Raw genomic sequence first — 12,908 nt, forward strand, 5'->3', positions numbered from 1 at the left:
TTTGAGGTTCTCGAGATGCAGATTGTGGTCAAGGGTCTCGTCATCTCTGTGGCTAAATGCATCCCACTTTGCTGTCTGACACTTGCATGAGCTCATCCCAAGTGAAATTCGTTGAAAGGCACAATTGTTGAGGTTCAAATGTCACAATCATAAAATGAAATTGTTTAAATGCAACATCTATTAGCGCGCCTCGCAACTCTGATGGGGAGCTTTTGAATTTGTAGTGAAGTTGCAACTTGAAAAATTATCTCCTCAGCATTGTTCAAGTACAACCTAAAGGCGCTCCTACACTGAATGCTGCACATAAATGAGTGTGCAAAAAAAAGGAATCTCGTATGTGAAGAGAAGATAATTGCAAAGGCAAAAGAAAATAAACACTGATGGAGAGAATTCTCTTGATTTAGTGATCAACTTCGGGCCCAACTATTGGACAAAAGATCGCAAACTCGATTTTTTTAAACGTGTTTTTCCCAGTCTAAAGATCACTTGAATAAATGAAGATTAAATGGGAGGATTTTCCAGTGCGGTTGTATTTTAGAGAACAGATATATTTTTCTCCATTTGAATATTCTTAGAAAAGAATAGGGCCAATTAAGATTATTTTATTGCTATGCAAATGCAATTTTCTGTACATAAAATGATTTATGATTTAAGACTGTATGGAAATTGTCTATGAAAAGTCTCTTAAAATATTTATTAGGTTCACGTTTATTGAAATTGTTTAAACATTGTGGTCAATTTAGTTTCAATTATAGCTTGGTTCTAAATCCGGTTTCGGCGATAATTTAGAAGAAGAATTGCGATTTGTAGAAAAATATTAAATTTAACCATTTATTTACCTACCATCCGCGGCGTTTGTATATTTCATATCTTCTCTTCAATCAGTAATTGTATATTGCGTGCTTTTTCTATGTCAAACACAATAACCCATAATGGAACCCACAATTATTCACTATTTGCCGATTACGATGCTCAAAATGCATGCTTTCCTGTCTTTTACACAGTGAAATTGCGCATATTGACGTCATATGACAACAAATCTCAACGTGAGATCAATTTAGGAATTATGGTGAAATTTATAAATGAAATTTACACAATTTGTGTCTGTTTTCCTTGCCATCAAACTTCGGAAGACACCACATCCCGTGTGTTTGATCACCGTGAGAAGTTAGATTGGATGAGCAAATAAGATTTGGCGTACAGTGCAAATAAGTATGCTGGAAAAATTGATGAAGTTGAGCGATTCAATAACTGTTCTGACGCCAATTCCCACGCTTTATCTCCACGCCGTCATTCCCGATAATCTCTGGCAGTGCATCCGCTCAATAGAGGGAAAATTAAGTGGATCGCACGGCAGCAAGTAGGGGAATAATGAGCATATAATTGAAACATTTCACTGCTGTGTGTACGAAACACTTTTTTTCTTTCGAGGTCTGCCTCGCGGGAGAAAAGTCAGGCCATTGTCAGCGATGAGACAGTTCAAGAGGCCTCCGGATGGCAAGAACGGGCACACTCTTGTGTGCCTCTGAAGACACGGTGGATGAAGGAGGGGCTGCCGCCTGAAGAAGTGGAATTTGTACTCGATCGCATATAAGATTTTAATAAGCGGACGGTCTTTCCCGCCACAAAACAACGCGCGAGCGCGATCGATTCACGCTTTGAAGTTCACGATAGTCTCAGTTCCACTGGAGTCAAAGTCTAGGCAAGACGCTCGATGGATAAGTGCCTCTGTGCCAGTACTTCTTGTTGAGTGGCCGAACCTGTTCCATGTTACACTTTAAACACCCGCGGCAAATCCTCTCGTGTGATAACGCGTGATAAATTTTCCAGTAGCGCAGAGAACTTATCGTCAAACATTTACAGTTTGCAAAGTGATGAAGTGCCGTGCAGTGCAACTGTAGAGTAATTAATAGAGATATGAATAATAACAATAATAATCAATTCAAGGTATGAATTTACATTTAAGCTATAAACGGCGGATCTATTGATTTATTGTGATTTCTAATCATCAACGGAGGCGAATTCAATATTTATATCCAATTTAGAGCTCACGCCGAAGCCTTTGTCTTTCGGCTTGATCATCCAACAATAAGTGCTAATTAACTTTAACCACCAGTTGAATGTATTTCCAATTAAGCCTCTGGGCACCTGAGCGGTCTCTATGAAGATCTAGTCAAATATTCCATAAGTGAACTTATGAATATTTTGTCGTTCGTTTGTTTTGCCAATCCAACTGGCTACAAAATAGAGACCATAGTAATTAATAAATATTTCAACGCATAGCATAAAACTCAAATAAAAACACGTGAAATTGCCAAAAATGACTGAAAAATATCTTCCATATTCTGGACAAAAAAAACACCACTATTTATGAATATTCGATGCCTTTTATTTACATATTTTTAATTAAGGATTGCAATTCTCATTTACGGGCGCACAGTTAATTTCTTCTACCGCTGCTGTCAATGATGTGTGAAATAATGACATGAATGTGGAATAAAAGGAGCGTCTTTAGAATTTTTACAGAATTCACATGCAAAACACAATAACTAGAAACTTTGTACGTGCAAAAATGACAAATGCACTTTAATTACCAGTAGAGCGACAGACAAAAAGCATCACTTTGATGCTCAATTATGAGGATTGTAATTGTTGGTGTGAGCATTGTTAAGAAAGCATAAGGCACGTAGAGAAATGATTGAGTCCCGCAGATATGTAATTACCTCATTGGGAATTACAGAGGGAGGGAACAATTCTCACTATTCATGGGAGAATGCGTGTTCTTTGCGGTTTGTAAGCAAATAAGGGAAGGAAAAAAAAACCCGATGGGAGATGACTGAATTCAAATATTTGATCCATTGTGTTACATTGTGTGTTGCTTTATGCGCAGAAATTACCTAATTTGTGTACTGTAAAAACTCAATAATTAGTGTGCCTATGCGAATATCTAAGGAATTACTTGCGAGAAATCAAACAATTGTTCATGATAATATTAGGAGATCATTTGACATCAGCTAGAAGTCAAGCTAGAAGTACAATTAGCAAGAAATAATCAATATTTACTTTGGGGAACAACATTGTCTTGAGCACGTGCCGAAGAACTATAAGAAGATTTGTTAATGTATTTTTTTTTCTTGTAATTTTGGAGGTACAAATATTTGAGTATTTGTGTCTTGAACATGGAAAATTGTGAAAGAGATGAGAAACCTTTAACGGCAGATTGAAGCACTTGGACCGAGAACTTGTGTACTTGAGAGAATGATTGATTGTTGCTTAAATTACGAGAGGACGACGATATGAATGCTCTGCTGGTGTTTGCTTATCGCATTCAAATAAGACTGCGAGATAATTGGTAAGATTGATAAGAGTTTTGCACGAGGCGCAAATATCTTCCTCTAATACACTCTGCAAACTGCTGGACAGTTGCGGATAACATTGGAATTTTTGCGGAGGATCACAAAGCAAGAGTCTTTTCGAACTCTCTCAGCAAATAAAGCAATAAAGCGAAGGTTCAACACTTGCTTAAAGCTTAAGAGCAGTACAAAAAGTTATTAATTTGGAATGGAAACATTTGACTTTGAAGGCTGCTTGTATGTTTCTTATTAAGAAGCAAGTTGTCTAAACTTGTTGAATAATCATTATGGGTCAAGAAGAATCTTATCAAAAGGATTATTTTGCATTTGATAACACTCCAATTAAGAGAGGGTGTCAAGAGTGTGAAGGTGAATTGAATTTTCACGATCAAAATTCCATAAATTTTCTCATATCAAGATCAAAAGGGCAAAACCTCATTCCCGAAGGACTGCCAGACATCCGGTTATTCTATCAAAAAGTATATAACTACTTGTGGCTGGAAGTTTAACGTCTTTTCCTCAATAGAATTAATATATAATATTGTATGGAAATGGAGTATTTTTCAAGACACAAGCATTTATAAATTCCTCAACTTGACCTCTAATATTTTAATATAAATCAACTATGAAGCAATTTTGCGCAAACGGTTATAGACTCTTGTAATGCACTTGATCTCTGGCTGTGTGATTTGCTATATTCCACGATCAACGCGAAGGCGATGGACAGATTATCACCACGTTAATCTTTGAATAATTTATTCACTTAATTCAGCGATAAATATTCTAAAACATGATATTCTCCCAATTTAAATGTCTATCAACCAACACGAGGTGCTTTCATGCAGTTTTTTATGTCTTTTCCAAGTAAATAAATAATATTATGATAAGTAGATTATAATTTAGACGACTGTCGAAGGTGGAAAATGCCGGCTTCGAAACTAGTTTAGCATGTGGACGAGGCACAAGTCGCGTAATCTCCAAGCATACATAAAGTCACACAAATCATCATCGGAAGTCTGTGTGGTGCGAGATCGTTATTTAAATGAAATACATAATTCATGCCCGGCGTCGATCATCGACTCTTGAGATGCAGCATTAATTATTCAAGAACACTGTGACGACTTCTTTAGGTGTACGTGACGATTAACTCGCATTGGAATTACTCTAAATTGTGTGCACAGATTGGAAGTGTGCGTTGGTGTTGTTAGACGACATTCTGCACATGATTCTACACTATTTCTCAGCATTGATGAGTTTTTTTTATGCAAAGCATTGTCAAATAGATTTTTGCTAGTTTAATGAATATTAAAAAAAAAAAGCCATAAAAACTCGAGTTCTTTCAGGAAAATACGAATATCAAGGGTATCCACTCTACTGAGGAGTGAGTGATTCCAGTTTTAATGATCACATTTCTTCCTCCACGTCTTATTGTTTTCTCAACACAACACTCTGACGTCACAATTTCTCCATTCACATGTAATTTAAGCTATATTTTCTCCACATAAAGTGCACTTGAATACAGTAATAATTTGGCAGTGCAAAGAATTGTGCGAAACACTGAATAGAAGAGTGAATAAGCGAGAGACTTTCTCGCCATAGACATATTTCACAGAATGTCACATTTTACAATTGTTAGCAATGGCACAGACAAAACCGCCAAGATTACACATTAAAAAGCTATAAAAGATCTTTTGTGCTCTTACCATGGCAATTGCTTATGGCGCTTTTTTCCACGCGCGCCTCAGCATTTCCCTTCATATTCCATCCATCATAATTGGAAACTTTCGCTATTTGATTGCTCTATCTGTGCCGTCGAATTCATATAAAAGTGTGCACAAAAAGTGCTCAAGTAGACAATGAAGTAGCAATTTCTCCATAGCTTTTTGCTCTCAATCTCTTTTTGGAGCCCATGCGTGGGGAATGTTGACCTTTTTCCATCGCTACTCAGCTTTGAGTGTGCTTGAGAAATGCCCTCAGATTCAATCAATCATCACAGCTTCTCCAGCGACCAGTGGAAACGCCTGGTGATGATCCTCTCACAATTCAGCAAACGCGAAAAAGAAAAAGACACAATATTGTGAGTTGAGAGTAAAAGTGTTTCCGCAGTGGAAAATTTCACAAACATCCAACTATTGATTGAAATTAATCACAGAAATTACCTTCTGATACTTCAAGGTGAGACCTTTTCTTATGGCTTTTCGGGCACGCAAGAATAAATCACCGTTGCTAATGGAAAGATTCTTGCGTACAGTGAATATTTGTGATTTTTTCGGTGTGTAATTTCAAGCACAATTGCCAATAAATTATCGTGATAATCTCATACTTGCGCAAGAAGATTGCAAGATATATCATTAGGGATAAACATGGTTGCTTTCCAGGAACATTTGTTAATTTTAATTGTCACTTTGGTATCGTCAGCATAACACTTGCTAATATGTATTTTCTTTGTTCAACAGCTTGTCGGTTAATAGAGTTTTATCGCAATGCGCGTTTGGGTGATAATTTCCTTGGAATTGATAAACAATTTTCCGCTAACCTGCGTCTGCGGAAAACATTATGGATAAATGTCCAAAATAGAAAGTGATAATGAATCGTGTCTTACAAAATAGAGTGATCAGTGTTAAGAATTGGAAAAAAAACTGGAAATATCAGTTGAACGAATTGAGCTATAAATCACGTCAATTTTGAGAGCTAAAACTCACACCTCTCGTCAGAATTTATCAAAATGAGGTCTTGAACTTATGCAGTCGTAAAGACTCTCTAATATGTTTATGATTTGGTATACATTGTTATATCGAAATACAGAAGTATTCATTCACATTCGCTAATTTACTACTAATCTTGTTACTACTTGTATGTCCTTTGCGAAAAAGTATCGATATCATTCGATTACATAAGAAGAGATTTTCCATCTTTATGATGTGATTATACACAAAATTGAAACAAAAATGTGACAATTGGCAATCATTCTGCAATATGTACTTTATTGTAAAATAAAAGGCATAAAATATTCGTTAAATTGATGAGTTGAACTTGATTTTTATTTACTCATCCTAGAATTTGTTTGAGATTTAAAGTTATAAAAGCTTGCGAAATTCACCAAAGCAATCTTACTTCAAGATCAAGTTTCCCCTTATGTTAAGAGGGAGACAACAATTGTCTTGCTTTTCCTCCATGCATGGGTTAATTTAGTGGTGAATAGCGTGTGGAAGGTGTGGAAAATGTTGCTGGCGAGCTTCCAGTGTGTCCCGGATAAAAGCTATCTTCACATACGAATCGCGGTGGTGGATTTTGCGCCCACGTCGCAGAATGCTTTTCCGTGGAGTGTGTAAATAAAATAGTTGACAAATTGAGCATTTGATTGGCTCTGTGCGTGCAAATATTGTGGCATTTGCTGCATCTTCCACTCTTTGGATGCTCTTCCGGCACTTTTTCTTCCGGAATCGCCTGATTCCGCTGCGCTGCGCCACGCTCGGCATTTGACGGACACTGTTCGTGTCCCGCGTCCACGTGACACGCACTCACGAGGCATTTCTGCTCTCTCGCCGACAGCCGAGCAGCGAGGATGTGGAGAAGGGCCACGCGGCGCCCCCACCTGCCCACGGAGCCGAGCCGCACTTAGCCAGGAGGGGCTCAGCAGCGAGCGAGGTGGGCAAGCAGAGCACAGTCTACTGCCGTGTCGCGATCGTAGCGGTCGGCTTTGTGTGTCTTGTGGCGATCGTGACGCTCCTGTGGTACTTCATGGGCTGGATCTGGGGCCTGCAGGCGCTCCTCGTGGCCGTGCTGGTCGCCTTCGCGGCCAGCGGAGCCTGGCGCTGGTTCTACATCGCCACCATCACCGCCCCGCGGGACATCAAGTGAGTACACACAGATCGCCGTGGTGCCGCGAGTGGCCATTGCTGTGGTGAACAGAGTGGGAAATGGCGTAGATATCATGCATATTCATCGGCGATATTCCACAATCCAAAAGCGCGCGATCACGGCAGTGGGGAAAAAGAGAAAAGTGGGTAAAGAAATCCAAAAAGAACACACCGCATTGCCACACAGGCGTGTTCAATTCATAAAAAAGTGCATCCAGAACATGTAGATATATCTGGTGTCCGCGGCATTCCTCCATTGTCCATTGCACTGAGAGAAAATTTCCATCAGAATGCAAACACTTCCCGCACATCTGATCTTGGGGCCAATGTCCGGATAGACCTTGTCTTGTGACCCAGTTCTATCGCTATTTGGCTTCAGTCGAGCACTTCGATTATCGCGCACGCATGATAAAGAAGTGACCGTCAGCGGAGGTCAACAGACGCAAGAATGAGACGAGAACAAGATTCAGCATGTGGCATTGCTCAGGAGAGAGGTCAATAGCAAAGCCTTATCGAGTTTTTCTCTTCATTGTGTAGCTTTTTACAGAAGTTTACAGAATGAGCTTAGAACGGGAATGAACGCAATTAGTTTCATTGTTTTAAATCGCAGTGAGAGCTGAAAAATGTGATTTTTAGATGGGAAAATCGTAGATCTTTTTGACGATTTCAAGGTTAGATTGAGAAACACTTAAAGATTTTCAGCAAAATCGATAACATTGCATGACGCATGATATCTACTCCCAGATGAGATCTTTTAACGTTCGCATAACTTGAGATATTCATGCAATTTCTGTTCTTTCAAATTACACATTTCAAGACAAAATTATCATGTTAATTTTCCAATCGGATTTATGCAAGTTGTGATTGAAAAGGCGACGGATATCTTGCGATTTCCTAACGTTTCTGTCGTTTATGCCGTCTTTGATTGTGTGTGGGTAGGAAAGAGATATTCAAAGTGTATAAAAACACACCGCGAATGACTATAAAATGCATGGTGTTTACATAATTTGGTGATGAATAATTGGGTCACGAATACTCTGCACTTTGCAGTTTTTTTTTTCAATGTCGCTCTTTGCGTTTTGGACACCACAAGAAAAGACTCCTATCAGTTTAATTTCCATAAATGACCAATTTGTTGATGCTTTTTCTCTCAGTGCAATCATTTTCCAAGTAATTTCGCTGGATATGAACAGTGTGTCTTTCTGAAGAGTCTCACAAATTGGCTGTGACGTTATGCAAGAGCTTTTTGTGTGTACAGAAATGCTGACGTCAATTTTCATGTGGATAAAACCAGTCTTTGGAGCGTCTGAGAAGCCCAAAAGAGACTCTCCGTGAGGCAGATTGTATTAGTTTTTTTCATTGCCAATATATAATTTCTCTCTATATCGTGAAAAATTGAGAAAATCTCCCCGACTTTCGCAAGTCTTGCGATACCCAATGACCATCTCGTGGGTTACTCAAATGGTGTACTTGAGTGTCGAAAGTGAAAGTCACCGCAGGTATAAAAATCTGCAATTGAACTGGTTGGTGTTTACAAGAGAGCAAAAACCTTCGGACCTCTTATTTTCCTCATCAGTGAATCTCTTTGCGCCGTTTCTGCAACTCACTGTCAATGTTATTATAAAATTTTAGTTTTGGGAAATGGAAATTTCCTAATATATTCACTTTTTCGTTTGACTTTTTGACTCCGAGCATTTTTTTTTAATTGATTGAAAAAACATTCTCTCTAGAATTTCCAGTGGGGAAAAAGTCAGCACAAGAGTTGAAATTTGCAAATAAAATGATTAATGATTAGGCAAGAGATTATTCCTGGTCATTCGATTGGTCTTTTATGAACTATGAATGTGGAATTAATTTGCTTAACTATCTCTTGTGAATTAATTATAAAGTTATTTTTGGGGTATTTCCAAGCTGAAAAGAAGTTTTACGTAGAATTGCAACATGATTAGTATTCACAGTTGACCGCGACTCTCGTTTTATTACTTAACAGTGAAAAGTTGTACTTAATTGTGGGAAAACGCTGTGCAGATTTATATGCAAACACACTGAGAGGAATACTCTCGACACACTGGGCATGTTAGTAGCGATGTTTTTAATATGTCTGTTGCCCATAAAAATATGTGTCAACGCGTCTGGCTAGAAATTATCACTGTTATTTTCATCGGTCATCTCATTAGCGCATCTTCTTGTTCAGTCTTCCTCATTTTTGCTGGACGTGCTAAAAGCGATCGAGGCGTGAGATCGTCGCCTTCTAAGCGCCTGTGTTTCACTTTCAGAGCTCTCTTCCGGTACATTCGGCTGTTGTGGCTGGTCAAGAAGTTGCAGCGACGCAACGCCACCGTGGCGGACGTCTTCGCCGACCACGTGGCCAAGACGCCGGACAAGTCCTGCTTCGTGTTCGAGGGTCGCGAGTGGAGCTTCCGCGAAGTGGATGAGTTCTCGAATCGCGTGGCCAGCGTCTTCCACTCGCACGGCTACAAGCCGGGCGACGTCGTGGGACTTTTGCTGGAGAACCGGCCGGAGTTCGTGGCCATGTGGCTGGGATTGTCACGCCTGGGCGTCATTGTGCCGCTCATCAATCACAACCTGCGCCAGGCTTCGCTTCTTCACAGCGTCACAGTGGCCAAGTGCAATGCGCTCATCTTCGGGGAGTCACTCATTGAAGGTGAGCAGAAAAAGCTGAATTAGCACTCACTCTGAAAGATGTGATTGATTTTCGACTACGGTTTATTGTGCGTGACGATTTTTTCTCTCGAAACGCTTTTCGCTCTTTGATTTCACACTTTTGTGAGCAAACTGTGGATTATTTTTGGTGTTTGTGGGTGAATTGAGAGGAAGTCAGAGATTTTGCCATTCATGAGAATGTTTTATCGGTCTTAATAGATGCAAATTGCAATATTAAATAATGAAGCTCATTAAAGTGACACAATTTTTGCATAATTACTGTGTATTTACCCACTTAATTAGTGATATTACTTTGTCAGTTGAGTTGAACAAGGTTTTGTGAATCTTTCTTTACTGAATGAAGCGCAAATTAAGAGCAAAATTGCGACGTCTTTGATGATTAAAAGAAATGCTGAATGTTTTCACTGCGGTTATTTGAGTTCAGTTGAGATCTAATTCTGAAGTGCACGACAATCTCATTAAATTTCTAATGACAAATTTCATTGAAGTGAAACTGAGACATGTGACTTGAGATATAAATTGTTATTAAAGCAATAACATGGAACAATGATAAGTTTGAGAAGAAGTTTTGCTAAATCAAGATAATAATTGAATTTCAGAAACCAATGATAGAAATAATCCAAGAAAAATGCGCAATTTGAAACATCTCCACTCGATTGACCTTTACCAAAAAATTTACCTATTTTGGAAGCTGTGTAACATTGGCCAAAAGCTCATGAATAAACATTTTTTGAGCGAAAGTATAATCTTAAGCGCGTTCACACTCAAAGTTTTGTAATGAACTTGAGGCTGACTTGATGCTGAAAAGTCTACTTAATTATCATTGAATAAATTTACATTTGTTTTCTTCTCTGTGTTGCAGCCGTCGAGGAAATCCTCCCAACGATGCCATCAACAGTGTCATTGTATCAATTCAACGATGCCGCGAATGGACAATGCCAGAATACCGCCAAGGACCTCACGAGTCTCATGCTGGCCGCCTCCAAGGAGGCGCCGATGGCGCTGAAGCCCAGCCATCACGATCAGTTGCTGTACATTTACACCTCGGGCACGACTGGACTGCCCAAGGCGGCCGTGATCACGCACTCACGCTACATCTTCATCTGCGCGGCAATTCACTATCTGGCGAACTTCCGGTCGGACGACATCTTCTACACGCCGCTGCCGCTGTATCACACGGCCGGCGGCGTGATGAATGCCGGTCAGGCGATCCTCTTCGGCGCCACAGTGGTGATCAGGAAGAAGTTCTCCGCCAGCGGATACTTCCCGGACTGTCAGAAGTACAAGTGCACCGTGGCGCAGTACATTGGAGAGATGTGTCGCTACGTTCTGGCCACGCCGCCGTCGTCCTCGGACAGAGCACACCAGGTGCGATTGGTGTTCGGCAATGGATTGAGACCACAAATTTGGCCACAATTTGTGGAGAGATTTGGCATTCCGCGAGTGGCGGAGTTTTATGGCGCCACAGAGGGAAATGCGAACATCGTGAACATCGACAATACGGTGGGAGCGATTGGATTTGTGTCCAGAATCATTCCTTCGGTGTATCCCATCTCCATCATTCGAGCAGATCCGGCCACTGGAGATCCCATTCGTGGTCGCAATGGCCTCTGTCAGCTGTGCAAGGCTAATGAGCCGGGAGTGTTCATTGGGAAGATTCTGCCGGGCAATCCGTCGCGTGCCTTCTTGGGCTATGTGGACAAGAAGGCGTCAGACAAGAAGATCGTGCGCGACGTGTTCAAGAAGGGCGACTCGGCCTTCCTCTCAGGTGACCTCTTGATTGCCGATGAGCGGGGAAATCTCTTCTTCAAGGACAGAACGGGAGACACTTTCAGGTGGAAGGGCGAGAATGTGTCCACGAGCGAAGTGGAGGCTCAGGTGAGCAATGTGGCCGGATACAGGGATGCGGTGGTGTTTGGCGTGGAGATTCCCGGCCTGGAGGGACGCGCCGGCATGGCGGCCATTCTGGATCCTGAGCGCAAAGTGGACCTGCAAGCACTTGCCGATGGTCTGCGCAAAGCCTTGCCAAGCTACGCCAGGCCGCAGTTTGTGCGTCTCCTCACGAAGGTGGACATGACGGGCACGTACAAGCTGAAGAAGCTGGACCTGCAGACGGACGGCTTCGATCCGGACATCGTGAAGGACTCGCTGTACTACCTCACGCCCAAAGGCCAGTACGAAGAGCTGACGAAGGACATCCATGCCAAAATCTGTTCCGGAGAGATGAGGTTCTGAGCTCGCGCGGCTTTCCGTATTTGACTATCAGGCGCGCGTGCGCTGATCGTAGGTGTACTTTGTGATGTGTGATAAAATGTTACTATTTTATGAGTGTACATAATCCTTTTTCTACATTTAATCTTAAGTCTTTCGGAAGGGTTGAAGTGTTTGCAATTTTAGGACATTTTCTGAGAGAATTATGTGTAAGAATTTGTTACATTTTATACACTGCAATTTAACTTTTTTTTTTAGAGGATGACAATTTATTTAAATAAATATTTTTCAGTAAACACAAAGTTTCAAAAGTGTCTTTATTCGATATTCAACACTACATTCTGACTTCCAGTCAGTGCACAACTTGGACAATAAGGCATTACAATTGTGATAAAACTACCACTTCTATTGAATTACTTTGAGTGATTGAGTGTGGCAATAGCGTTTAACTTGATTAAATTACTCTCTTCTTTAGAGAATCTCTTACATACTTACAACCAACGGCAACCAATAATAAAATAAAGCATAAAACTAGAATATAAACCAAATATGCGTTCGCTTTGGATGATTTCACAGCATTTCCTCTTTTTCCAGCGATACAGTTGTTTAGGCTTTCACAATTTAATGTATTACAATTCTCCCCAATGACATCATTAAGGACAAAATGTGATGAAGGAATGTCTAAAATACGTGACAAAGTCTTCAAGTGATCATTTCGAGCTGCAAGAATGGCGTTGAATTCGTCCTTCGTTGTGAGAATCCAGGCTCCAACATCGCGTTGCTCATCGACTTGCACACA

General features: G+C 40.5%; 1 protein-coding gene across 1 annotated transcript; it reads left to right on the plus strand.

Moving 5' to 3' along the window:
* Positions 1–1,705: 1,705 nt before the first annotated feature.
* LOC132265549 (long-chain fatty acid transport protein 4) lies at positions 1,706–12,706 on the plus strand. The gene is made up of 4 exons (XM_059766257.1): positions 1,706–1,947; positions 6,906–7,210; positions 9,490–9,878; positions 10,761–12,706. Exons 1-4 carry the CDS (start codon positions 1,918–1,920, stop codon positions 12,131–12,133), a joined length of 2,097 nt encoding a protein of 698 aa, XP_059622240.1. The 5' UTR covers positions 1,706–1,917; the 3' UTR covers positions 12,134–12,706.
* The last annotated feature ends 202 nt before the right edge of the window (positions 12,707–12,908 follow it).

The sequence above is a fragment of the Phlebotomus argentipes genome, unplaced genomic scaffold (genome assembly GCF_947086385.1).
Source record: "Phlebotomus argentipes unplaced genomic scaffold, Phlebotomus argentipes genome assembly contig_5, whole genome shotgun sequence".
NCBI lineage: Eukaryota > Metazoa > Arthropoda > Insecta > Diptera > Psychodidae > Phlebotomus > Phlebotomus argentipes.